This window comes from Eretmochelys imbricata, chromosome 2, assembly GCF_965152235.1.
Source record: "Eretmochelys imbricata isolate rEreImb1 chromosome 2, rEreImb1.hap1, whole genome shotgun sequence".
NCBI classification, from domain to species: Eukaryota; Metazoa; Chordata; order Testudines; family Cheloniidae; genus Eretmochelys; species Eretmochelys imbricata.
This window is the reverse complement of record NC_135573.1, coordinates 199,498,490-199,526,150: the sequence shown is the minus strand read 5'-3', so window position 1 is coordinate 199,526,150 and position 27,661 is coordinate 199,498,490. Positions and strand designations below refer to the sequence as shown.

The 27,661-nt window shown below is 45.9% G+C and overlaps 1 protein-coding gene across 6 annotated transcripts in view; it reads left to right on the top strand.

The window, feature by feature from the left end:
• Positions 1-2,135: 2,135 nt before the first annotated feature.
• Positions 2,136-27,661, top strand: part of NR1D2 (nuclear receptor subfamily 1 group D member 2) — a 32,335-nt gene continuing 6,809 nt past the window's right edge. The window contains exons 1-7 of one of the 6 annotated variants that reach the window (XM_077811268.1): positions 2,421-2,505; positions 5,541-5,652; positions 7,690-7,950; positions 17,920-18,008; positions 18,847-18,991; positions 20,541-21,169; positions 22,991-23,176. In XM_077811268.1, coding sequence (XP_077667394.1) covers positions 5,598-5,652; positions 7,690-7,950; positions 17,920-18,008; positions 18,847-18,991; positions 20,541-21,169; positions 22,991-23,176 — 1,365 coding nt within the window. In that variant the 5' untranslated portion in view covers positions 2,421-2,505; positions 5,541-5,597. Of the gene's footprint in view, positions 2,506-5,540; positions 5,653-7,689; positions 7,951-8,113; positions 8,381-13,754; positions 18,009-18,846; positions 18,992-20,540; positions 21,170-22,990; positions 23,177-27,661 lie in introns of those variants that run through there. The other 5 variants (XM_077811273.1, XM_077811267.1, XM_077811269.1 and 2 more) reach the window with 5 other exon arrangements.

Genomic DNA, 27,661 nt, shown 5'->3' with positions numbered 1-27,661 from the left:
AGAGTTCAACAGGGAGCAGCTCAGCTCAGTCTCCAAGATAGAGCAGGAGAGCTCTTGCATGTTGTAGCTTCCTCCAGAGAAGCTGTTGAGGCACTCCTAAGCCAAGACCAGACCCTACATTCAAGCCACAACAGACCCTTCAGATGCAGGGGCTGTGTATGACAAACCACCATAGATAGAGGGAGATCCTCCGGAGAGTGGCCTGTGAGAACTCCCTGGGGGACTCCAAGACAGACTAGTGGCACCAGCAGAGGATCCGAAGCTGGGGATGGAAGTTCAGGTCACGACCCAACTGGGCATGTCAGGCACTGGGTCCTCTGGTTGTTAAAAGTCACGTTGGCGGTGCTGTCCAGCTAAGGCAGCGTAGTGCCTACCTGTTTCGACACCGCACTGTGCCCTGGAAGCGGCCAGCAGCGGGTCTGGCTTCTAGGCAGGGGAGCCATTGGAGGTAAGTCCGCACCTCAACCCCAATCCCTTGCCCCAGCCCTGAGCCCCCCCAAACCTGGAACCCATTCCTGCACCCCAAACCCCTCATCCCTGGTTCCACCCCAGAGCCTGCACCCCCAGCCCAGAGCCCTGACCCCCTCCCGCACCCCAACCCCCTGCCCCAGCCCAGAGCCCCCTCCCGCACTCTGAACCCCTCATTCCTGGCTCCACCCTGCAGCCCTCACCCCCGCACCACAACCCTCTGCCCCAGCCCTGAGCCCCTCCCACACACAAAACCCCTCATCCCCAGCTCCCTTGGGACATGAGCACAACAATTTTCTTCAACTGGGTCCCCAGAAAAAAAGTTTGAAAACCACTGTCCAAGGACAAAGGTTTTGAATGATTATTTCTTTCGGTCCTGGATTGGACCCTGGTGGAGCAGGGAGGGCCTGAGTTCCCCTGCCTCCTGGCCACTGACTCTTGCCACTAGGCCACATTGTCCAGAGTATTGCCCCTAGGTGGTAGTGCTGGCCTTGGACTCAGTCTCCCTCGATAAGCCCCCAGATGTCCACTTTCCCACCTAATACAATGCAGCCACAAAGGATACTTCACTCCTTAAAGGGAACAGGGGTAATGAAAGAAAGTAAGGGGGTTTATTTCAGGGTAGGAGGGTCATGTAACCTATCTGAGCCTTTTCTGATTCTTCCATCTACATGTGACTGGCAGGGGAGTGGCTTAACAGGGGCGAGAACCAGTGGGAAGGATTGCACAGGGAGGACTAAGTGCACTCTTGCAGTCCCAGGATTCACATTTCCATTCACTCTGCTGCACTGCAGCAGTCCAGTGACATGGTGGCAGATGACACAGCGCTTAGCTTTGCTGCACTCTTGCAAGTACTGTTGTGTGCGGACACATGCTTTGCGATGGAGGCTGGCACTGCCGGTTGCAACAACAATATGCTCTGATGTAGCCACGCTTACTGAGAGTCTAGGTGCTGTCGTGTGGGGGCCTAATTTGACGACCTGATACAGCCAAAGGACGGAAAGGCTCCAACACCATTTATTTACCCCGACCTCTTGTGTTAACCCTTGGGCTGCTGTTCCAAATATCAACAAGGGATGGGACTTCTTACTATGTCCCAGGGAAGGGGCAAAACGAACATTACCTTTCAGTTTGGCGTCAGGCCACGCAGGGAAAGCACAGCAGATGCTGTGTGTGTGTGTGTTGTGTGCAAACAGCGGGAGTGAGGCCACCAGTAGTTCTGCTCTCCCCTCCCAGCGGCTGCCAGGACTCCGAGTGCTGGTGGGGGCTCCCTGGCCTGATCCCTCTCCCCCGCCCCGACCGCATGTAACAAGTTGGGGATGGGGCGAGCAGGAGTGCACAAAGTCCTGCAGCCGCGCTGAGGGGCAGGAAAGGGCTGCAGGTCGGCGAGGGTAACACCTCCCCCCCACACACACCCATTGCTGGCCCCTACGCACCCCCAGAAGCACGTGCGCACCACCCACGCACGTGGGTGCGGCCCGCGCCCCCCTCTAGCCCCCAACTCGGGACTGCAGGGCAGCGTGTCCCTGGGTGAAGCGGCCGGGCCAGGGAAGGGGTGGGGAGGCAGCGGCCGGGGGAGGAGCGGGGCCGGCACTGCCCAGAGCGCGAGGAGAGAGGGGGGCCCGCGCAGGGAGGGAAGGGAGGCGGTGGAGGTGAGTCACATGGTCAGTGCCGCACTCTGGCTCTCCCCTGTCTCAGTCGCTTTTGTTGTAAAGGGGAGGCAGCCGAGGAGCAAAGCAGCAGCAGCAGCCGCCCTGCCAGGGGCCAGCCCAGCCGGAAACCTCTCCCTGCTGCTGCTGCTTTGCAGAGAGGCGCGCAGCCAGGGCTGGGGCAGGAGCGCCCGCGCCGCAGAGACAGCCGCGGCACCGTGCCGACTGGCCGGCAGCCCGGGGGCACATGTGGAGGGGCAGCGGCAGCGAGCAGGAGAGTCGGGGGTGTTAGTCCTGCTTGGGCGCAGAGTGGCGCGCCTGCCAATCCGGAGTTTCGCGGTCCTTGGTGCCGTCTCGCCGGAGGAGGAAACTATGGAGGTCAATGCAGGTAAGAGACTTGCTAAGCTGCTAGTTCGGGGTGCTGAGGTGTGTGTGTGTGTGGGGGGAAGCCGCAGGGCGGGTGCTTTGGGGTTAAGCGGGAGGGCGCTGTGTTGGCCACTGTGGGGCGATCTGTGGATTTGGGGGTGGGTGATCAGCGAGCCCCATGTTAGCGTCGGGTGGGTGAGTTCCTGACCGGGGAATGGGGGCATTGCAGGGCGGCTGCCGCTGTCAGGGTAGCGTCTCGCGTCAGCAGAGCGTCTCGCGGGTGGGCTGGGCAGCTGCCCCCATGTTGTGGGGGCCGGGATCCCCCTGCGTTGGGGGGGGGGGTTTGATCCCCGCTTGTGGGGGGGGTGCTAAGTCACCCCTCCCCCCACTCCTCGGATGCTCTTGTCCAGTTTGTGTGGCTGATGTTGGGGAGCCTGGGTTGCTGCGGCTGCCCCCCACGGCCTGATGCCCGTTCCCCGCCCCCCTTCCTTGCGGATCCCGTGGCCGGCGCCTGCCCTTCCTCACATGGACCCCCTTGCCGAGCCATGTGTGTCTTCTGTTTACGTTCCGCGCTGCGTGCCCGCTTATTGGCCGTGCGGGGCTGTGACGTAACGATTGCATAATAGGGCCGGGGCGGGCCAGCTGGGTGGCTGCCGGCGCGGACACGTGAGGCCCGCCAGAGGCCGCTGTTTTGGTGACCTACATTCAGCGAGTGTGACGGGACAGGCGTGCGCAGGGGACACGTGGGGCGGAGGAGGCCCGATCCCTGCGGCGCTTCTGACCTCGCCCACCGGAGCGCCGGGCGGGGCGGGGTTTGCACCGTTCTGACCCCGCCCCCACAGGTGTTCCAAGGTTCTGACCGCTCGCCTTTTGGAGTGGGAGGCGCCCCCTCTAGGCGTTGCATTGCGGGCGGGGGCAGGTGTTCTTTTTCCCTTCGGAAGGGGGCGTGGCTAGAACCTTGGAACATGGAGGGCGGCTCCTTCCGGCTGGGGCGTGATTAGAACGCTTGCAGAGTGGGGTTGGGGGGGTCTGTCCTGCCGTGGGGGTAGGGGATTGCTGCCCCTTCCCATTCACCTGGTTTATACTCCAGGGGTCGGGTGTGCAGGTGATGGTGGCTGGGCAGAGGAGAAGTGCTGCCCTTGCTCCCCCGCCCACCCGCAGTGCCTGGAGGTGGCCCAGAGCTCTGGCAAGTAAAAGCCATAGGTACTTAGGGTCCCTGAAGTACGGTGACCAGATAATAAGCGTAAAAAATCAGGAGGGTAAGTGTAAAAAATCAGGGTAATAGGTGCTTATGTAAGACAAAGCCCCAAATATCAGGACTGTCCCTATAAAATCGGGACATCTGGTCACCCTCCCTTGGCATAGGGCTGGCCCCCGGGCAGCAGTCTTACTGGCTCGTTGCAGCATAGCATGTTGTATTTGTGTGCCTGCCCACGTGATTGGAATGAAGACACATTTAAAATTCTTCTCACGTGGACAGGCTCTTGCAACAGCAGGACTGTAACAGGTGAAAGAGGGGGGCAGACCCGCCTTCACTGATGGTTACGCTCATGTAATGAGCCCAGCAAGTCAGATGGCTGGACACGTCCAGATTACAGCATGTTACACAAAAGGATCTCAGGTCCCGCCTGACCGTATGGGAATTAGAATGTCTGTCTGGGCTTTATGGGAAGGTGGGGGAATTACAGCTTTACAAAAATAGCAGAAAAGTAATTGCTAAGTAAGGACACAATGGTTCCTGCATCCTCCCTTAAAATAAATTGAGTGAAGAGGCTGGGTTTTATTATTCTGTATATAATAGTGGCTGATTATGTAACAGTTCCTGTGGCTCTAGTGAAAAACATCAGGCAGTGCTTTATGAAACAGAATTGACTTTGGAAGGACGCATTTGCTGTGCCAGCAGCTAAATAGCCATTGGTGTGACTGTTTAGAAATTATTTCAGCAAGAGCTGATAATTTAATGTGCTGGTTTTGCTATTTTAAAGATTGTTCCTTTGTCCTAGAATGGGATGATTCCCTTTTATTAAACCTAAATGTGATAATCTTGTACAGTAGAAAATTCTTTATAGCAGAAAGACCAGTTAGCTTTCCTTCTCTTGCCTAAAGTCTTCCCTTTTTACCCTATGTCATTTCAACTATTTTCATTGTTAAACTTTTATGTCAAAGGTGAAAGGAAAATAATCTAAACTATTGCAACAACAATAGAGGCTGATACTAAAATAGCATCTAGGTAGGCTGAACTTTATTTTTTGCAAAGATTTAATAATCTGCTGAAATATAAATAACAGGGTTGTCATAATTAATAAGTTATATAACTTCCTACTCAAAATACATGTTCACATATGAGCTGGTGGTAGTATATCATTTGGAATTCTAAATTTATTTGAGAATCCTTTGTGGATATGTCTAAATAAGCATCCAGAACTAGTTTCACATCACAACAATTCAGTTTAGGATAAAATAAAATTCCTTTGTCTTCTATGTTAGCAAATTCTGTTTTAAGAGTCAAGAAGTTTATGTCTGCAGCGCTGACTCGCCGATGCAATATCAGGACCTGCTGCTTCTGGGAAATGTTTTTTTCTGTACCGCATACGTGGGTTTTTCTGAAATGCAGGTATAACCTAGTACTGATAGTTAAATAGGAAAGAATATTAAAATCTGAGCAGAGGATTTCTGAGGAGCCACAGAATCTTCCAAGATAGTCTCAATTTTAATATATTTCTCAATAATATGACAAGTAACCAAAAAGTCCCTAGTATACAGAAATAGTTAGTATACCTAGTGGGTCTTAGATTCACAAGGGAGACTCAGGCGCCTAACTGCCCAAGTCCAACATTTATGCACAACTGGCTTCCACAGAACTAGGGCTCAGCTGCCACCCGATCCTGTAGCTGCCAAAGTCCCAAGGCATTCAAGTCCCACTAGTAAAGTCCCCAAGTCTGTGGGTGGGGATGCACAAATCTGCCTAAGGCCTGGCATTGCCAAGCAGCTCAACACCTAACTCAGGCCAAAGCTCCAGCAGCATTCATGAACGAGGAATTCCCTTGCCTTTCTCAGCTGCTGAGCCCAATCTGGTAGCTGTGTTCTGAGTACACCTGCCCCACACAGAAGACCATGGAGGAGGTGTCCTTATATTCGCCTGGTTCAAATCCCCACTCTGCCTGCCCAGGTGAGTTCCTGAACAACTGGGCTACTGAGTATTCTGGGGTGGCTGTCTTTCAGTCTGTCATAGTGAAGCAGTTCCACCTTATATAAATAATTAAATAGCCACTGGGCCAGAGAAAGCATGAGGATGACCGGCCTAGTGGTTAGGGCACTCACCTGGCTTCAAGTCCCTGCTCCAGATCATGGCTTTTGTTCAGTGTGCTGGTGTCTGTGAATCTCTTTTTAAGTGCGTCTCACCGTGCGTGTACAGGGAACCTGAGCGCCTAACTCGAGCCTGTGAATTCTACTAGGCAATAGGGTGCATAAATTAGGCTCAGCATGGCAAGGCCTAGGCCCCCCCTTGTGAATCTAGCCCTGGGTCTTTTGGTTTTGAAAACCTCATTAGCAGGGGAAAAGTTAAAATGAATTTGCTGTACAGTACTCCTCAGTTAGGTCCTGTCTTCCACCTGTTCAGGGGAGAAGGAGCAGCTCAGTACCCTCTATCCTATAGGGCAGTAGTGGGCAACCTGCGGCCTGTCAGGGTAATCTGGTGGTGGGCTGTGAGACAGTTTGTTTACAATGACTATCTGCAGACATGGCTGCCTGCAGCTCCCAGTGGCTGCGGTTCCCCGTTCCCAGCCAATGGAAGCTGCAGGAAGTGGTGGCCAGCATGTCCCTGTGGGAAGCAGGGGTTTAATTACATTTACAAAAGCAGTGAAATTCCGAGTTACTATCTGTCTTTGATTCTTGTGCCAAGTATTGCAATTTTTATGTTGTATAGGATCACTCAGTGTTCTAGAAATTATTTATGTATCACAAGGGTATAAAAGAGTAGTGTAGGACAGAGTGGCAGCATTTATCTTCAAGTGTGCTATAATTAACATAAGACACTATGACCCAGGACCTGCTGTACTGACTTAATCTGTTGAGCAAGCATTCCTTGTCATTTGTAGCTTTTACTGGTTTAAGGCATATGCATCATCTTATTCTGGTATGTAATAAGTCATATGTAAAGGGATCTGCCACATCAGTACAAAGGGAGCAGAGAAGGAATTAAACACAGTTTTTAAATTGCTTGGCTTTTGCCAATGAGCTTTTTACACTTACTAATTTTAGTGTGAAATAGCAAATGCTTTGTAGTGGCTTTTAAAATATCAGGTCTTGGAGATGACAACTGACTTGGTTTTCAAAAGAAGAGTAAAGAATTGTTTGTATCCTTTGCAAGATCATTCTTTTGGCATATAACCTGGGGAAGGGGCCCTATGAAAAACAAATCTATTTCCATGCCTGAAAGAGAGCAGGTAGCTGTTTTCTCCAAAAGTATCTCAAGAGTTTAAGACTAAACAGCTTCCCTGTCCCGCAAGTGGGAGTGCAGTGCCTTGCAAAGAGCCTGGCAACTGAAACTATATTTAAATGAGCTATAAAGACTTGTAATGTGACAAGTGGTACTTAAGGAGTTCAGTTCTGGTTTGTTTTTATATTATCTTCATGCTCCATCCGCTTGATCCATTGCTGTGAATACCACCAACCTCCTCCCTATCTCAGGCCTGTATCCTGGATGTCATCTTTCACTTTGCCCTTTGTCTTATCCTAATCTAAATGATCTCTGCTTCTGTCTCCATAACACCTCTAAGATCTAGTCTTTTCTCCCCATCCAGTTTGTACTCCTACCCTGAACTCCCTTCAGAACATTGCTTCTGAGATCAGGTTATATCCTCCCAGCTTTGAGTCCCTCCAGTGACTCCCCACCATCCACCAGCTCAGATGCAAGCTTTTTACACTTGCTGTTGATCCCATCCCCTGCTTTCTCTTTTATCTAATCTCATTTTCCATTCTGGGAGGTCAGGTGTGAGGGCAAGAGAAGATGGGGTGGAAGGGGAGGTCAGTCATTGGAAAGCTAATGGAAAGAAATGAGCTTGGGGGAGGGGTTTGAAAGAGGCACATGTAAGGACAACTTGGCATGCTGTGTCAGGTAGTGCCAGCTAAGGAAGTGGATCATTTGCAAGCTGTGTATGGACATTTGGTATTTCGTCATTACAGTCTTTTCTTTTCCTTCCACCAGGGGGTGTGATTGCTTACATCAGCTCTTCAAGCTCAGCGTCTAGCCCAGCCTCTTGTCACAGTGAGAGCTCAGAGAGTAGTTTCCAGTCATCCTCTTCGCCTGTACCATCTTCACCAAACAGTTCCACCTCTGAGAGCAGCTGTAACAGTAGGAGCAGCGAGGGTTCTGACGGCGCACCAAAGAACGATCAGCTAGATGGTGCCGTTAAAACAAGTCGGTCGAGTGCTGCTGGATTGACCAAGGGCCATGGTGGACTTACAAGTATGTATGTTTTGAAGTATCATCAGGCAGATAAACATGCACTGTCATGCTCCACTGTCTCAAACTGATGGCTGGTCTTCCCTGGCCTGAGGACACCCCCAGCCTTCATTCTGGAGACCACAATTTTCTCTCCCCTCTTAATCTCTAACTTCCTTCCTTCTAGACAGCGGTAGCTATGGTGCTCATTCTCTGGCCAAGATGTTGAGCAAACAGCCTCTTGCTAGACAGAAGCCACAACTTCAGCCTGAATCAGCCATCTTTCCAATCTTTTTTCAACCCTACTCCTTGAGCTCAAGCTCATCACCTCTGCTATGTGCCTGAGTTTTACTGATCCAGGATATGAAATGCACTGATGCCGCTCCCAGACCTGGAACTGCTTGCTCACAGTGCAAAGTGGTGCCAACAGGCCATATTGTCCTTTGGCCCACAAGTAAGTTTAAATCAAGAACTCTCACTAATTTTTTATTTTTTTTATAAAAAGCCCCAACAGTTTTGAAATTATGTTAAGTGCTAAAACAAAGTTTACTGCAAGTCCTCTTTGTCCTCCTTTCACTGAAACCTGGCCAAATACCATTTTAAAAGACAGTTTAGTCCACAGTCTCGAACCTAGGAACAAATTCTTATTTACATCAATGTTTATGTTTAATTACTACAGAGATCAGTGGAATCATTTTATAAGTTTATATTGTGGTAGCAGTTAGGAGTCCCAGTCAGGGCCCAGGACCTCATTGCGGTAGCCACTATGCGTGCACACAAGTTCCTTCTCCAGGAACTACGCCAGACTTACACCAGTAAAAATGTGTTCAGAACGTCTGCACTAAGTTCCAGCTACAAGTGATTTTATTTTTTTTAAACCACAAATAAAATAAAATTAAAAGTTGGTATGGTCAGAACTACAGGGGTGCTGATCGTTGCAACTATACTGTAGGCTTCAACTTGCTTTAGTTACTGTGTTTCTGCATTATATATTCTTTGATAATCAGAAGTTCAGCAATAAAAGAATTTTTTAAAGCAATCTTTGCAAGCTAAAAGTGATCCCCAGTTGTTTTTTGTTTTTTTTTACAAGAATGTTGACATTGAATAGTGACTGCAGCGATATATGGGTCAGAAGATATTTCAGTAAGCTTTTAATTTGAATTTAGATGTTTTTCTTTTACCCGAGACAAAATATTTTTTGCAAGTCAAACTTTCTGGACAACCCTCCTATTAAGGGGTGCTGGAACAATTTTTATAGTGGGGGTGCTGAGAGACATTGAACCAAATTGTAAACCCTGTATACACTTCAAGCCAGGGGATGCAGCAGCACCCGCAGCACCCCTAGTTCCAGCACTTATGCTCATGTTTTGTGTTTTGAGGGCATTATGAGGCCAAGCCTAAAGTCTGATCATTGTACTTCAAAAAACCTTCAGATTATTTTAAAAAATATTTCTCTCCCACCCAACCCCCACCCAAAATAAATAAATCCAAGATCTTAGTAAGACCTTTCCCCTCCTCTTCTGCTTTGTACATTGTTTGGCAAACATGGAAGCACTCGATGGGACTGCTCATGTACAGAAAGCTGCTGTTTGCAAAATCAGGGCATAAGAACCTGAAAGTGAAATTGGCTGTAAACAAAATTGAGATTGATTTAACTGATTTTTAGGGTGGGATTTTTAAAAGCGCTTAGCAGAGCTATGCAGAGGACAGAAATTCCCTTTCGCAAAGGATTTCAAGATTGACATTTGTTCGTGTTCTGTTTCGGGACTAAATATTGTAGCAGGATTAACCTGCTTGCTTGCATGCATATATATCTTTTCTAATAGTTTAAGTATTTCGTCTGTTGTAATAGGTTTATAGATTTATATTGAAATAAGTTTGGCTGTAATGCTATATCCTGCATGTTAAGTTAGGGCAAAGTTAGTATATCTATATCTGGGACCTTTCACCCAGATAGCAAAGTTGGCCTACATCTTGAAATCTTTTATCTAAATAGTAAGCCACCCATGCATGTCTAAGACCTTTATCTAGACAGATAGACAATGGAAGAATGGTAGGGGTTTTTTCTTGTAGCCACAGACTTAACAGGTACACCACAAGGAAAGAATTGAAATGACTAAAAGAACAGAAATAGTATATGTGCGTATGTACATGTCATCAATTTGCATGAACGTATTAGCCTATGGAGTAAGGGTATCCTAACATTTTTGAGGCATATTTGGGCATAGGAGGAAGGATTCCCTGCACTTGAGCCCTATAAAAGAGGTGACCCACCTCACTAGCTTATGCTATCTGTCCTCTACGACTACTAACTATTAGTAGGTTGTACTCATTTTCTTTTCAAACTTTTAAGTTCCAAGGGGACTAGGCTAAGCTTGGTTTCCCTAAACGTTTGTTCTTAGTTTTGTTTATTAGGGTTTAAGTTAGTTAAGTAAACTCTAAGTTCGCTTTGATAGCTCTTAGCATTAGTTTCTTTGAAGCTCTGCACCACTCACTCAAGAGTTGAGAAATCTGAACGGTTAGAGGTGAGGCTGGTCCTGTGTCTCTCATCACCAGGTCATCAAGGAAGGTTGTGAGTATATTAACCAAAGCTTTGTAGCATATAATACTGTATTACCGTATATATCTTTCGAATAACAGTAATACAATTGTAACTTTGTAACTCTAATTATTTTACCATTTACTTACTATTTCATTGATTTTAATAAAAAGTCTTTACAGATATATCTGTCTCAGTGTGAGCTTCCTGTCACACCCCCGAGGGTCCTTTGTAAATTCTGTGGAGCCTGATTTGGGACAAGAACTTTTAACTTCTGATCAAATAGATTGGTGAGCCAAAAACCCATACTATCCAAATTAATAATATTAACACACCCTAGATCAGGCTACAGACTGGCGAGCCAGCCAGGAGACTCGAGAAGTATGTGACAGGAATTTTCAGGGATTCCAGGCATCCTTAGACTCCTAAAAATCTCACCTGAGGCATAAGTAAATGGTTAAAGTTACAGAAAGTTAGAGAGCAACATTGTGTGTCTCAGTCACTCACTCTTAAGAGAACAGGAGCCTGATTTCCTGTGACTGCGGCTTGGCAGCAGTCCCAGTATTTCCGGTTCTGTATTGTGGTTTGATTTAGAGTTTTACTTTAGAGGGTTTAAATTTAATCTTGCAAGATAGAGTAATATTATAAACAGTAAATAGTGTTATTATTTAAAGTGATATGCGCTTTTAAGGGGCTTTGTTAAAGGTTGACGTTATAATGAATGGTACTGATAAGATATTAGCAGTAGCATTGGATCCAATGACCCACACTAATGGTGGCGGGGGAGTTGATAAACCTAGGTATTAATTGCCACCAAGAGGCTGCAATAATTCAGAACTTGAACGGTTCGAGCTACCTTATTTCAGTCCCCTCAACTCTCCTGGGCTGCACCTCTGATCCATCTGCCTCAGTAGTCCCCAGCTGTTTGGCAGGTCCCGACAGAGGGAAAAGACCTCTTGATCAGCTACGAGCCATCGAGGGAAGAAAGGGCACATACCCCACCTCTCTATCATTTATTTGGGACTTACTGAACTAAGTGTAAAAACCGGTTTGGGGTATTGTTTCCTGTTGTTTCTGTGAAGGGACGACTTCAGTTTCAGATTAAAAACAGCAGAGTATTCGTTATAGTTTATTACATAAGCTAGTGAAGTTTTAGAATTAAAATGAGTTCTGTGTTACGTATTAAGGTGAGTGGAGCAAGGGCAAGAGTAGAGTCTGTTGGAGTTGCCCGTAGTATGGCTTTAGAAAACTTTGCCAGAAAAAATACATTCAGCAACATGGAGGAGGTTTAGAACAGTTGAGAAATAGCAAGATGATCTCTGAGCATTGTAACCCATGGGGTTTTGTGAGTGAGGTATTTGATGTAGAAAGAGAGCAGAAAAAAAGAAAGGCTAAACTGGTAAAGGGAATAGCTGTTGAATGTCTGCTCGTGGCTTGTAGTTCGCTGGGAAAGAAATTGAATAAAAAATTAGAGTTAGTCAGGAAAGCCCAGCAAACTTTGGACGCCAGCTTAAAATCGCTGGAGGGCTATAAATGAGACCATGGACAGCTGTTGGAAAGAATCAGAGAGTTGGAAAGAAGAGAAGACGTGTTAGAGGAGGATAAAGAATCGATTCCCATCCCTATTGTCATGGTAGAACCAACAGAGATAGAAAAACCTGCAGGGCCAATTTCTAGAAGTAGGCCAAGAGAATTAGCTTAGGCTGATACAGTACCTTTAGGAGCAGAGTTGGAGATTGAGTCTGAGGAGCCACTGGGAGAGTCAGAAGAGGAAGGTAGCAATGCAGAAGCTAACAGCAGTCTGCAGATAGAAAAAGGAAGTCCCAGGGTGGCACCACAGGAGGTGGAGTTGAGTGGCATCATAGAGGAGGCGACTAGTGATGTAAAGGATGAGATAAGCAGAGCAAAGCGGGAGGAAATATCCTCTCCTCTGTTAGTGTCCTCCCCTGATAGTGAAGAGGGAGTGCCTTTAGAGTCTGTGATTGTTCAGGGACTAGAAGATGCAGTGTCACAAGTGACACGAGTAGCTAATGCATGTGATGTAGTAATCTCTAAATTACAACAGAGAGATATACAACAACCAAGGAATGTAATTCCTGCTCCTCCGCCCAGTGTTACACTAGTACCATATAGATCAGGAGATCCAGCCCCTTTGGGTGGACATTTATTGGCATTTGAGCAATCATCAACATTGTCTAGGTCCTGAGAATTTCGTGGCCCCTCTACACTCCCTTGGTATATGCTAGTATCACCTGGTGTACGGGTAGAACACCCTACTACACCAGACCTTAACACACTAAGAGATGTCCTGCGTCAGTGTGGAGATGCCTTGAGTATAGGACATAGAGGTTTTACGGAAAATTATCCTGCTCATCCAGGATTATCTCCATTGGAAAGTGCTGATAGCTCAGATGAGGAAAACATGAATTTGGGTAGAAGAAGTCAAAACAGAGGCGTTATAGATTCAAGCTCAGATAGAAGTCCAGATCCTGATCTGGAGAGAAGATCCTCAGATTCTAATTCGGATTGTCCTGAAGCAGTTGTTACAGACATTAAGACCATAGATCTGGTAGCTAAGCAAGTAGGAATGATGGAGGATTCTTCAGTTGCAATGCATGCACAATGTGTACAAGAAACAGCAAACGTGTTTGGCTTACCAAGGGAAGATTGAGTTAAAATCTTACAACTCACAGTAAATCGAGCATTATGGAGTACTTTGCCACCTGAGTTTAGGGTAGGAGAGAGATCTTTTAAAGACACAGTAGCCTTATTGGAACACAATCAACATCCAGGGAAAGCTGGTGTGGCCATCCTGTCGAACCTAAAGCAGAGATCTAATGAGTCCCCACATCAGTTTCACCTGCGGTTAAGTGCAGCATGGCACAGTCACACGAAAGAGGAAACAGATGAGCCACCATACGTTAGTCTGTTGGTTAATAACTCTCTTCCCTATTTACGAGAAATGGTGAACATGCATATAACTGATGATATTTCTTTAAAGAGGCATTAGCCTTACTGGCCAAGGCATATTCTCAGGGAGGCCCTAAAATAGGTTGGCGGGGAGCTCCTGTTGCAATACTTCACAAACCACGAACGAATCCCACTGTGAGGATTGAGGGACCTCAATCAGGGTTAGGTCGAGGGGTTCCTAAATTCGCTAGGTACCAGTGTTGGTAAAATGACCCTAATCCACATAATAATCCTGGACCTTCGAGTGGGCGTGCCCCTCAACAGGGTTATGCATTTGGATCCTATGTAGGGGCCCAGGACCATGTTCCTTTCTTTTCAGATGCCACACAGAATACTTTACGCCTGCGGAGACCCATGTCACCGCCTCCCCACAAAGATGAGGACTCAGTTGTGATGTTTAAAACAGTGCAGCAGACGTTTGAGGCTCAACGACGGGATATTCGAGAACTCCAAGCATGCGTGAATGAGCTGATGATGGAAGGCCAAGGCCCAGCACCCTAAAACCGTCCAGTGGCCTCCGTTGACCCATTTCCTTCTCTCCGGTGGACAGCCTCTCCTCCAGAGTTGGCTGCCTCCGAAGAGATAGAAGGAGAGCCTGTAGATTATTTGTCTGCATACTCTACAAATTATTCGGCATGATGCCAATCAACCCCAAGCGTAGTCATAGCTCCTTTAGACAGAGATGCAAGCGGGAGACCCACAGTATCTGCAGTGGTAGGTGGCCACCACACGGATTTTATTATAGATACTGAGGCAGCAACCAGTATTATCCATTTTAAGGATCCTAGATCCTCTTCTCTGTCATCAGGGCGTACAAAAACACTTGCAACTTTTGCAAGTAATCAGGTTGTTACCACGCTTTCTATACCCATTGAAATACAGATAGGTCACCTAAGAAAGGTTCATACCTTTGCGTTGATGAAATTAGCAGACCCAAGGAATTGCCTGTTGGGAACTAATTTCCTATACAAACGGATGTGTTCTTAATTTGGGTAACCAATTGTTGTGCCTTACTGTAGAACAGGCAAAGAATAACTCACCAGTGATCATACCTGACTGTGGCATGGTATCTCCAGTGGTGGACTCTGAGCCTGAGGGTTATGATTTAAACAAAATAGCGGCTAATCATGCAGACCAACCTGAGTTACAGGAGTCAGATGCCTGTTGATGAGTTACAGTTACATGCAGATGCCTTTGCTAAACACAAACATAATTGTGAATATATGGCAGTCACTATTGTTGTAGAAGGAGAAGATATGTCAGCCCAAAGACAATATCCTTACCCAGAACAGGCAAACCCATACATAGTCTTTTCTATCAAGTCTTTACGGACACAGGGACTACTACGTAGATGTACTTCCACTGCCAATTCCCCTATTTGGCCGATGAAGAAACCAAATGGTTCTTGGCGTCTCAAAATTAATTATAGATGCCTGAATCAAGTCACACCCACTTGTGCCCCTACAGTGGCCAAGATGCCAGATTTAGTCAAGTCCTTTGATCCAGAGGCTGTGTGGTTTACTTTCCTTGACATCAGTAACAGCTTTTGGACATTGCCATTGGCCCACATTTCACAGTACCCTTTTGCATTCCGTTTCTAGGGAGTCCAATATTCCTGGACACGTTTACCTCAGGGGTATAAAAGTTCTCCAGCTTTATTCCATGCGCAAATAAGGCAGGCAATGTCTCAATTTTCTAAACCAACTGTTCTGTTTCAATATGTAGATGACCTGTGTTTAGCAACACGGACTAAAAAGGAGCATCTAGAAAGGCTTGATGAGCTCCTACAGATCCTAAAGGAAGCAGGGTTAAAGTGCAATCTGGCCAAGGCACAGCTAATGGCTAATTGTGTCTCTTTCTTGGGTCTCACCCTGACAAAATGGGGTAGAACCCCGGCACAACAGAAAGTAGATGCAATCCAAACATTGCCGTTACCACAGGACCCAACGGCTTTAAGATCCTTTTTGGGTTTAACTGGGTATTACAGGGATTTCGTTCCCAATTTTGCTTCCATTGCAGGTCCCTTATACCAACTATTAAAGAAAAGTGTTTGATGGAAATGGTCTGAGCAACACACGGAAGCAGTATCCCAGCTAAAACAAGCCATTTCAAGGCTCCGGTGTTGATCACTCCTAATCCTGAAATACCCTATCATCTGGAGGTGGCGGTGAGCGTGGGAAAATCGGACCTGGGGCCTGTGCTTCATGTTTAAATGTCATCAATTGAACTTAAGTATAACAATTGTGAAAAGTACCTATTGGCAACCAGTTGGGCCATACAACACTTTTCTTTTCTAATTGGCCTCAGCCCGATCGTATTACACTTATCACACACTTCCCTTCAGTTCTTACTGTCCAATGGGGTAAAAGATGGGCAAGTCTCAAATGCTCACCTAGCCCACTGGGCATTACTGCTGCAAGGGAAAGATATTACAGTAAAACCTATTTGGACACCATTTTTGTTACCAGGTGCCCTAGTATATGAAGGAGAGCCACACGTGTCCCGATCTTGATTGATTGGATGTAAGGGGGGAGGAAAAACAAAAGCTTTTCCAACCATTGATACAGGAGACAGATTCCATTATTAGGTATCATTTCTTTGTTGACGGTTCTAGTTATTACCATCGAGGCAAACCTTGTACCGGATTTGGAATCTATGCAGTTCCTCCCGAGGAGAAAGGAGAGCATTGGGAGAAGGCATATTCATGTGTTCCACATTTGGCTCAATATGCTGAATTAGCAGCAGTGGCTTGTGTGTTGGAGTACTGTGTGCAGTTCTCCATCACCACCACATACCGAAGTATCTGTTTTCAGACTCCGCATGAGTATGCAATTCTCTCACAGAGTTTCTACCATGTTGGGAGATAAATGGGTTCACATCTTCAGATGGCACGCCTATTAAGTGTGCATCGCTGATGAAATACATCTGCTGGTTATCAGTAACAATCACTGTTCCAAGGTGGATGATTAAAGTGTAAAAAAAAAGCTCACTGGAAATTAGACCCCTATGCTACAGAAAATGGGAAGGCTGATAAATTAGCCCGAGAAGGAACCTGATCAGGGGAATTCTGGAAAGAAAAAGATCAGGAATGTTCTGTTACTGCCCTAGTCCCAGATGCCCTAAAGCTACAACTAAATTTGTACAGGCTGACATACTGGATTTAAAAGACACACAGAAATTGGATAGGGACTTAGTGAGAGTAATCCTAGAGCTTTCCAAAACAAAAAAGAGAAGGGTTGCTAACAGTAGATCCTTTGTACAAAAGATATATATATGCAAGCAAGCAGGTTAATCGTTTAGGCTACAATATGAACTTTAATGAAACTGCAGTTTCAGGTGGAAAATGGTTCCACTGAAATTTTTCCAACCAGCTCTAGCGCTCAGCATTAGTCCAACTCTGCTCCCCTGAAGTCACTGGCAGAGTTGGCAATGCTGAACACTTTGAAACATCCCATTCTTTATTATCCAAGCTGGAACAAAACATGCAAAATATAAAGAAAGAGCATAAGAAGTAGCAAGCAAATTGGACTTAGAAAATCCTTTCACCTTTAAGAATATAAGGTCCTGTTTCTGCAAGTGCATCTCAATGGGGAGGCTCTGTGTGGCTATGGAGGACTGCCTGCATGGAGTCAATTGTAGGATGTGGCCAAAGTTTTTATTAGTAAAAAGGGTAAAATAACTTATTTGTTTGCTACATGTGATTTTGAAGTTAACGGTGTCTTTTAATATTTCTGTTTTTAAGAAAAGATCTTTATTCTCAGTTGGGGAAACTGCAACATTTATATGGGCTTCCTTGTCCTGATGGGAAGACAGATTGAGCCCAAACTTTGGTGACCTAGTTTCCTAAATGATCCTTTTAAAATTCATAAATGTAAGCAGACTTTTTTTTTCTACCATTGAGTGCAATGCTACTTTTATTAAAAATTCAGTGTTAGCCCAGTGTATGTGTGTTCTCCCCATTCTATCCAGCGATTGTTCCTAAATTAATCCCTGCTGAGTCGTGCAGGGTTTTCCTGTGTTCTTGTTTTTGTCTCCTCTCTTTCTTGTACATTGAACTGATTTGCAGTATCTCATTTGCAAAGCACATTTTAAGGGGCAGAAGTGTGTTCTAGGGCTAGGTCTGCACTTGCAGTGGCATGTAGAATACATACATTGCACACCCAGCTAGCACAGGTATAAATAGCAGTGGAGACAATGAGGTACTGCTTAGGCAAGAAGACTAGAGACCCGGCTGAACCCTAGGGTATATACCCTCTGCGGCTCTCTATGTGCCCAAGCAGTGCTCCCTATTTATGTTGCAATGTAGTGTCCCACTGCCAGAGCCTTTCCTCACTGCAGGGAAAGGCTCCAGCAGGACCACGCTCTCTTTCATTGGGGTGTGTAGCTACATGTACCATATGTACCGCCACCAGTATAGACAAGGCCTATGAGGGAGAATGTTACCATTGGATTTTCATGCTCACTTTCTTCTGTTCTATTTCTAGAATTTAATGGCATGATCCTCCTGTGTAAAGTCTGTGGGGATGTTGCTTCAGGATTTCACTACGGTGTGCATGCTTGTGAGGGTTGTAAGGTAAAGTATAATAGTCTCCTTTTTGTTGTGGATGCTGGCTAGTTTTCAGATCACTGGGTAGTTAACAATTGGAATCATGGGGTAAGCAGGTGATGATGTTGAAAAGCTAAATTTATATTAATCTATTAAAACATTAATCTGAGAAAGTTCAAAATATACACAGGTTGCTTTAAAAAGACAAGCTGCTTGGGAATACACCATTCCTTCCCATGGGAACAACTAAACTAGTTGCCTGCGTGTCCACTGATTGATCAAAGGTCTGTTCTCAGACACTGGAACACCATGAATGGTCCATTCTGTGAAGGAGCTTTTGGCAATAATGGCGTTATATGAAAGCTATTTTCTTGAACGGAGGAGGCTAGACATTGTGCAAGAGGTGGTCTTGTGGCTAAAATACGTGGCTGGGAGTCAGGAGAGCTGGAGTCTATTTCTATCCCTGCCACAGGTATCCTGTGTGATCTTGGGTAAGTCACTTAACCTCTCAGCTCTGCTGGTTCCCTGTCAGTATAACGAGGATAATAAGATCGTAAGTTGGATCGTAAGTTTTGACTGCTGGGGAAACTTTTAGAATTTATTAGTTAGAAACAACCAGTTATATATAGTTGGAAACAACCAGTTTATTAATCCTACCGTGTTCTTCCTTCCACGTTATGCTTCACTATGCTAGCAAAACTGTCTGAGAGAAAACCAGTCATGAGAAGTTGTAAGCTGCTATGAGTGGCACCTACTTCTTATGGCTCCGAAAGTATATATGAGGAAGTGAAGCTTACTTGCAAATGGCCGGATCTTCATAGAAGATTTGACATGTATGGTAATAGGCTGTGGTTTTTATCTGCAGGGTTTTTTCAGAAGAAGCATTCAGCAAAACATTCAGTATAAGAAGTGCTTGAAGAATAACAACTGCTCTATAATGAGAATGAATAGGAATAGATGCCAGCAGTGCCGCTTCAAAAAATGTTTGTCTGTTGGAATGTCAAGAGATGGTATGTTCCTAAATTGAATAATGACATTGTAAAAGTGAATTGGGCTGCATACGCCACCCATCTCAAAAGAGAATGTGTCAAAGATCGTAAGGAGGCAGAAACGGACAGCTGAATCCTGTTGTACTCTGCCACTACTGTTGTCTCTTACATGTGGATTAGCTAGTCTTCTCACTGTGTGGCTATACTGAGCGCCATATATAAAGTAGCTAAGAAAGCCCTCCCTTCTCTGAGCATCTGGAGTTGGGATGAATACAATAGGATGCACTACAGCTGCTAGATGGACGGACTTGATGTAACAGTCTTAGTTTATTTTACTGAGTTAAACAATATTTTAAGCTCCTCTGTGGGTATTAAGCTAGGTTTTGATCTCAGTTACACTGGTGTAAATCCAAAATAACATTCTTGGTGGCAGTGGGGTTATTGTGGAGTTACACTGGTGTAACTGAGCTAAGAATCTGAACCATCCTGTCCAGTGTATTGCATACATTTCCTAGGTTTTAATTTTTAAACGAAAGGAAATGTTGCCCAATCTAGCTCTCACTGAAGTCAATGGAAAGACTTTAATAGGAGCTAGGTCAGGCCCGTAGCACACTATCTTTTTATTGTCACTTAACGTAAGGCTATTACAGAGAGTAGAGTTTCAGGAGTAAGATTTCAGTGCAAGGAGAAAGCACAGAGCTGCAGTACTTTAATGGTAACTGAAACTGCACTGCTAAATCATCGTATGCCTCACTGAAAGTCTGCCTTTTGCCATGGTTTTTAGTGAGGTGCTGAAAATGTAGATTTTGTTTGGCTTCCAAAGCACAAAATTTCGTTGAGCTGAGAACTCCCCCCCCCCCCCCCCCACATTTCACTTTTTATTTCCCTTAGATTCATACTGAACAGGAACAAATTTAACACTCATTGGGCAGGGGGAATTAACCTAGAACTTTATTTAAAAGAATTGTGCTGTCATTCTGAGTATCATTGACTACAACCCATATGGGGCTGTCTATACACAGGCTGGTACCCGATTGATTTAAGTAAACCAGTTTAATTAAATGCCAAACTCCTGGGCAAGCACACGTATGTCGGTTTAAAACTGGCTATGTCGGGTGAACTAGCCCTACAAATGTAAGCTAACGCGATATAAACCAGGTTTAAAGCAATTTCAGAGTGTCCACAGACAAAGTTGCACTGATTTAACTACATCAGTTTTAAAGCACACATTTGGGTGCAACTGTGTGTATAGACCAGGCCTGGTTTAGAATAACCAAGAAAAGGGACATACAGATACTTTTGTTATATTTTTTGCTGCCTTCATTTTACATATAAACAGTGGTGCATAACAAGATGATCTTGGACCTGATTCTAACATGACACCCGCTTTACACTGGGTTAACTTTACTGACATCAGTGGAGTTACTGCTGATATACAGCCATGCCAATGAGATCAGGATTAGTGTCCGAGCGTAAAAAGGCAAGATTATCCGTTCTGTGTGTCGTGGTTTTCATGACTGAATTTGGTGTGCACATGGGTAACTAAACCCCTTTTTTCCCCCGTCCTTAGCTGTTCGATTTGGCCGCATTCCTAAACGTGAAAAACAGAGGATGCTGATTGAAATGCAAAGTGCCATGAAGACCATGATGAACAGCCAGTTCAATGGTCACTTGCCAAATGAAACATTAACAGAACATCAGGAGCAAGCGCTGCCATCGTCTCAAGAAGAGCTTACATCCAAACCCCAACAAGAGCTGGAAGACATCAGAAGTCCATCTCCTCCTCCTCCCTCTGACATTGCGAAGGAAGAAGTGATTGGTTTGGTGACCAGAGCCCACAAGGACACCTTCATGTACAACCAGGAGCAATCAGAAAACCCAGCTGAGGCCAGGCAGCCCCAGAGCGGGGAAAGAATTCCAAAGAACCCTGAGCAATATAGTTTGAATAGCGACTATTGTAGCAGTGGGCTTAGTGACACCCATTATACCGAAAGTGAGCAACTTCTTGCTGGACAATACAAAGGGAGACATGTAATGCATTATCCGAATGGGCGCACCGTTTGTTTCACAAATGGCCACTGTATGAACTTTACCAATGGTTATACTCAAAGAATGTGTGAAAAGATCCCAGAAGATGGGTTTTCGGCAAATGAGAGCATACATATATACTCATGCAACACTGGAGGGAGAATGCACCTGGTACAGTAATGTCTGTTGTTGCTGGTTCAGGGAGACTTTTTTGCCATGTTTTTTAATGATCTGTCAATACAGATGGGGCCAAATGTAGCTCCAGAATCAGTGAAGTTGCACACAGATGAATTTGGTCCATAGTGGAGACCCAGATAGCACCAAACAGAGTTTAGGGGCAAAGAACTACTAGATAGAGATCAACGGCTTACACTGTGTACGGGATTTGAAATCAAGCAATTGATAAGGTTCGACTTTTAGCTGCCAGATAGTCTATTTTCAACTAAAGTACATAAAAGATATAGTTGAAAATCGGGTTACAGTAGGTTTCTTGGAAAAGTGAGTCCTATGAATCATGAAGTCCTTTTCCACCCTTTTCCTCTTGGGGATAAAACCTTTAAAATAATTTACAAAGTTAGATGCACTAACTTGAAATATATTTTTAAAAAGTATGCAAGCACAAGTTCTGAGGTGCAACTTTGGCCTCCTGGAAGTCAGTGAGGACTTCAGTGGGGTCAGGATTTCATCCTTAGAGACAATCTAGTTGATTTAAGTCTGTTTTTACCAGGGTCTTTTAGTACTTGCTCACCTTGTCAGGCAGGTCATTTTTTAATTTAATTTTATAGTTATTAGGGCTAGATTTATTGATTTATTTATTTGAGAGCAGGTGTTTTTATGGAAACTACTTAAAACATTTGGATTTGGAGGGTTCTAGGCTGTCCACAACAAACCTATCCTTCTAACCCTACAACAAATTAAACTCTGAGCCAGTGAAAGGATTTACAAGTATGGGTCCTCCCTTTCTTTATCCCCATTCATCTAGGAGTGTCCAGTAGCAGCATCATACCAGAAAGCATTTCCTTATCGCAGCCTCTTTGATCACCCTAACTGATTTAAGTCAAGCAACAATGCTGCATATTTCCCTCCCTTTGCCCCATTTTTAAATCCCCCCCACCCCTCTTTACCTTGCAGTAGCTGCCTCTTTTCCTTAAAGTAGACTCTCTCCCTTTCTAGATGGAACAGACTGGGAGGGGGAACATAGGAAATACTTCAGTTCTTGTTCTGTGATGCTCCATAATTGCAAACCCTCAAGTGCAAATTGGCTACATTTTTCCACCTCCTAGTTTTTGACAATCCTTCAAGCTTTTCTCAGCTTCCTGAGAATCCCCTTATTTGTAAGCTACTACTTTAGTGTATGTTGCCAGTACCTAGTCCAGTGGGGCTCAGACCTCCAGTTGTGGCTATAGGCCCTACAGCGTTACTTATCATTCTCAGTCTTGTTAGTCTGCCTAGATTTCAGACAAGCCTGGTGTATCATGATTACTCTCCTAAACTCTGAGCAGAGCTTGCTTGACGCTGGGGTTTGTCTTTGTCACAGCTGTCCCTGAGATGACAACAGGATGACAGCCAGGGTCTGAACATGCTTTCCCACCAGCATTCTCTTCCCCGCCCATTCCAGCAGTAAAAGAGCAGTTTAGATTCTTTGATCCTCGTTTACAGTGGAGTAAGTGAGGGCAGATTCAGGGATAACTATAGAAGACAAAGAGAGTGAGATCAGAAATGGGGTGTTCAGTTTCGATTTCCTGCATGGTAGCAGCTTTCCCTAATTACATTGTTGGAGCAGTCAAAGTTAGGAAAATTTTAAACTGATATTTAATGGAGCTGCATGAAATATCCTTGTTACTTAACTAATGAATATTCCTATTTTATCTGTTGTATCATTAGCGCGATGATTTCCTCAACAAGTCTGCTTCTTTCAAAGACTGGTTAAAATGTGGAATATAATTTGAAGAGGGTTTTTTTTTTGTGTGTGTGTGTGTGTGGAAATTCTAGGTTTGTCCAATGAGCAAGACTCCCTTTGTGGACCCAAGTAAGTCTGGCCATGAAGTCTGGGAAGAATTTTCGATGAGCTTCACCCCTGCAGTGAAAGAAGTGGTGGAGTTCGCAAAACGCATTCCAGGGTTCCGAAATCTTTCCCAGCATGACCAGGTCAATCTTCTAAAGGCTGGGACATTTGAGGTGAGAATCACAGTAAATGCCTTGCCAACATCCTTCATGCTTTAGATGTTGGGCTGACTGTGCAGCAATCTTACGCCTTATTAATAGAGATGTATGTGTCTCGATCTAGAATCAAACTTCCCCCAGGATATGCGATTGCTCCGTTTGAGGATCTGGTTCCATCTCTCTATGGGTATAATGGCATATAACCATTAAGGTCAATAAAGCTATAACAGGTAACACCAGCTGAGGATCTTGTTTGCATCTGGAGCCTGTTAACTTAATTTAAGCCCCAGCAGGGTTCATGGTTTTGTGTCAGCTCAGCAAAACTTTTCAACCAGAAACCCTTTTCCCAGACTTAGACAACTGAGAACCCTACTCCACCTCCTCCCTCACCCCAGAACTCATCATTTATTTCTTTTAAATAGCTACCTGCAGGCAGCAACCTTGCTTCTGTGGGTCTAATCTGAATTATTCACCCCACAGAGGCTCAGTTCCCTGTTCTGCACCTGTTCCCTCTGCTGCCTGAAGTCTCTCCTGCAGAAAGACCTGATGGGGCTGGAGTGATTCCATCTGTGCAGGAGTCCCTCCAGTGGTAACTGGGGGTACTGCAGTCACTGGAGCCTCCAGTATCCTCTGGTGTCAGTAGCTGGAACTTTACTCAGCAATACAGTACCCACACTGTAGATCAGAGGTGGGCAAACTACGGCCCGGGGGCCGCATCTGGTCCTCCAGACGTTTTATCTCGGCCCTCGAGCTCCTGCTGGGGAGCAGGGTCCAAGGCTTGCCCTGCTCAGAAGCAGCAGCATGCCCCCCCGCCCCAGCTCCTACGAATAGCGGCAGCCAGGGGGCTCCGCACACTGCCCGCTGCTCCAAGTGTTGCCTCCGCAGCTCCCATTGGCCAGGAATCGCGGCCAATGGGAGCTGCGGGGCAGTGTTTGTGGACTGGGCGGTGCCTGTGGACGGGGCGGTGACTGCAGACAGGGCAGCTCACAGAGCCAGAGAGGGGACATTCTGCTGCTTCTGGGAGCTGCTTGAGATAAGCACCACCCGGAGTCTGCACCCCTGACCCCCTCCCACCCCAACCTCCTGCCCCAGCCCTGATCCCCCTCCCACCCACTGAGCCCCTCAGTTCCAGCCTGGAGCATCCTCCTGCACTCCCAACCCGTCGTCCCCAGCCCCACCCCAGAGCCCACACCTCCAGCCAGAGCTCTCACCTCCCCCGCTGCATCCCAACCCCCTGCTGCAGTCTGGAGCCCCCTCCAGCATCCTGAATGCCTCATTTCTGGCCCCACCCTAGAGCCCACATCCCCAGCCAGAGCCCTCACCCCATTCCGCACCCCAGCCACCAATTTCGTGAGCGTTCATGGCCCGCCATACAATTTCCATACCTAGATGTGGCCCTCGGGCCAAAAAGTTTGCCCACCCCTGCTGTAGATACTACATAGTGTCTGCAGTGTGGCTGATAGTTGGGTCATTAGTAGTGGGCCTTAGCACCACCAGCTCTTTATGACAAGACATGCTTACGTATGGTCATTATGTACTGTACGTAAATTGGTATCAGCTGGTTAATAATGCAAGGACTCCTGATGTGGTGTTACAACTAGTCAGTGTCCCTCACTTGATGACCTTTATTTAGGGGCCTGTCCTCCTGTGTGTGTGATGCACACTATTATTCGTGGAGTTAAAGCTTGCATGACTGGAGGAAACCTGGCCCCACAGAATTCAAGGTCTCGTTCAGACAGGTCTGGTTTCTGTAACACGTATTTTTAAGCAGGGAAATAGGACTGTGTGTGTACTTGCACTGAAGAAATTATTTTCTCCGGAAAGTTGTTGGGTCCCTTGCTTTCTTCACTGATAATGCATTAAATTATACAGCTCTAGAATGGTCAGTTGTTGGAGTGAGATGTACCTGTTACACTGTGAAACTCAGACCCAGGTCCTGGCCTCCTCTATGCTACTTTCTCCTTGCTTCTGACTGCTCCCCCTTCCAGTGCCCTGCCTTATGTTTTCATTACCATATTTGTACTTAGCCTACACTATCACCTTTCCCCAGCACATCTTTGCCTGCAGTAACCATTAAAACTCTTGCTCGAATTACACAAAAAAACGGATTCCTGTCTGAAAAATTCTACACGTTTTAGGCTCTGCTCAGGTTCCACAGAGCGGAGACCTTCATCAAGCAGGGGGATAACTTAAAACAGAACCACCACATTAGCAAATTTAAACCTTCCCTCTGGCACTGGAGCTGTGGTTAATATAGATTGAAACACTGGGGAGCCAAATTTTCTAAGTACAGCCTCTCTTTGTACATGTACTTGTATGTCACTTGTATGTAGTTTTGTGCGTGAGTACTTGTACATGAGTACAAATGAGATGCCTTCCAAGACACAGTCATGCACAAGCACAAATGGTTGAGGCCCTTTTGAAAACACCAGTTTGACATACTATCTAAAATTCCTATCTGGAGTCTAGATTTTATTTTACACTCTGGATTTTAGCTCTAGCTCCTCCTCTGGTGTCAACAAGCATAGCCTCAAGCGCTTCAGTTTACAGCAGCTGAGGAGTGGGCCATGTGGTTTGAAGACCAGAATTAATATCCTGTTCACCTAGAAGAGTCATTATTTTAGGCCAGTGACTCCACGCTTCTGGAGCTCGATCCTGGAAGTTCTGAGCATTTTCAGTTTCCAGAGAAAATGGTGGCGGCAGGGGTGTTCAGCACCTTGCGGTGAAATTCCCCCCTGCAGAAGGCCAGCCCCAGACCTGTCCACTGTTTATGTCCTATTTAAACTGTAGTTTGCAGGCTTCATTGGTGCATAGGCTTCTGCATGGTGCTAAAATTCACCACAGCATATATTTCTCTGTTGAAAGTGAACCCATAATATTATAGTGCTCATGGGCCAGATCCATAAGAGTATTTAGATGCCTTACTGCCTCTGTAGGCACCTGAGTCCACCATTTAGGTGCCAGTTACAACTTGTCAAAGTCAGTGCTCAGCTGTTGCCTAATCACATAGAGTTTCCACCTGCAGGCATGCACAGAGCTACCTAGGTCCTGATGCTGTCCCACAGCTAAGAAGCTGCACCAAACTCTTGCTTAAACAGAAGCCTCTAGACTGCTCCTCCTTCCCCATGTCCCCAGCGAGGCCCACTCCTAGACGCATTCTCAGAGCATGCTTAAGATCCGTTGCTTGTCGTAAGAGACAACCGGGATGGGATTAAGTTGTGTGAGTAGGGCACGCCCCTGGGATGTGGGAGACCCAGGTTCAGATCCCTGCTCCAATGAATAGCTGATAAATGAAATAACTTCAAGAGGAGAGATTGACGAAGCTCCCAGAAAAGCCTGGAACCTGGTGGTTAAGGCAAGCACCTGGGATGTGGGTCATGTTGGTTCATGCCCCTGCTCCAAATCAGACAAAGGAGAGGCTTGAAATCAGGCCTCCCGTAGCACAGATAAGAGCTCTAACAACTGGGCGATCAGCTGTGTGCGTGTGTGTCTCGTTTTCTATGAGAAAGGTCTTGGGTTTGGGCTGCTGGGGTATGGGCTGACCTGGCTTAGGTGCTTAACTCCAGGAGAGGGTCCAGCTGAGAATCATGAGCCGAAGGACATGCCTAGTTCTAGCCTGTCAGTCAGTTGCCTAAGGCCCAGATCAGTAGGAGTTAGGCACTCAAATGCCTTTGTGGATCTGGTCCTAATCTCCCTCCCATTCAGCATTTCACACCAGGTGGCTCCCCCCACAACTTACTGGCCTTCAAGGATCCCTTTCCTAAGCACCTAACCTTGCATTATACAGGTGCCCTGGTGCTACCAACAGTCCCTGCCCAAAGAACTTACACTCTGACGGTCAGACAAGAGACGACAGGTAGATACAGACAGATGGGGGAGTGCAAGTAAACAGTAAGACAGTACTGGTCAGGGTGACAGGCAGTCTCTGCACACCAGCAGCCTATTTTGATTTTCAGAGGGGAAAAAAATCAAGGCCATAACAGAAAGCAAGAAGTTAGACATTTTAAAATGAAGTTTGTTTTAGTTTATCCAAGTCAGAAAGTAGCAGTTCTGCACATTGTATTTAAACAATGGAACATGTCGGGGGTTGTTAAACATTGAGCAAATGGAACCTTACTAGCCATTCCACATGGAAAAAATTCACAGTGCAGCTGAGAACAAGGAGGCGAAGTTTGACAGTTGTAAATGCTCAGAAAGAGGTACCTATATCAAAAAATATATCCCCAATTGGTAGCTACAGACAAGGTGTAATTTCAAGCTCTGTTGTGTTAGCCTTTCCAAGGACACACATTCTGTTCTTTTCCACCGGGGCTCACTAACATTGCCTGTAAAAACCCAGCAGTGGCATGGTACTTCTACAGACAACACACCATGGGCTAGATCCTCAGCTGTTATAAGTCACCATAGCACCATTGAATTCAATGGAGCTATTCCAGTTTACTCGAGAAGAGGATCCATCTGATGAAGTGAGCTGTAGCTCACAAAAGCTTATGCTCAAAT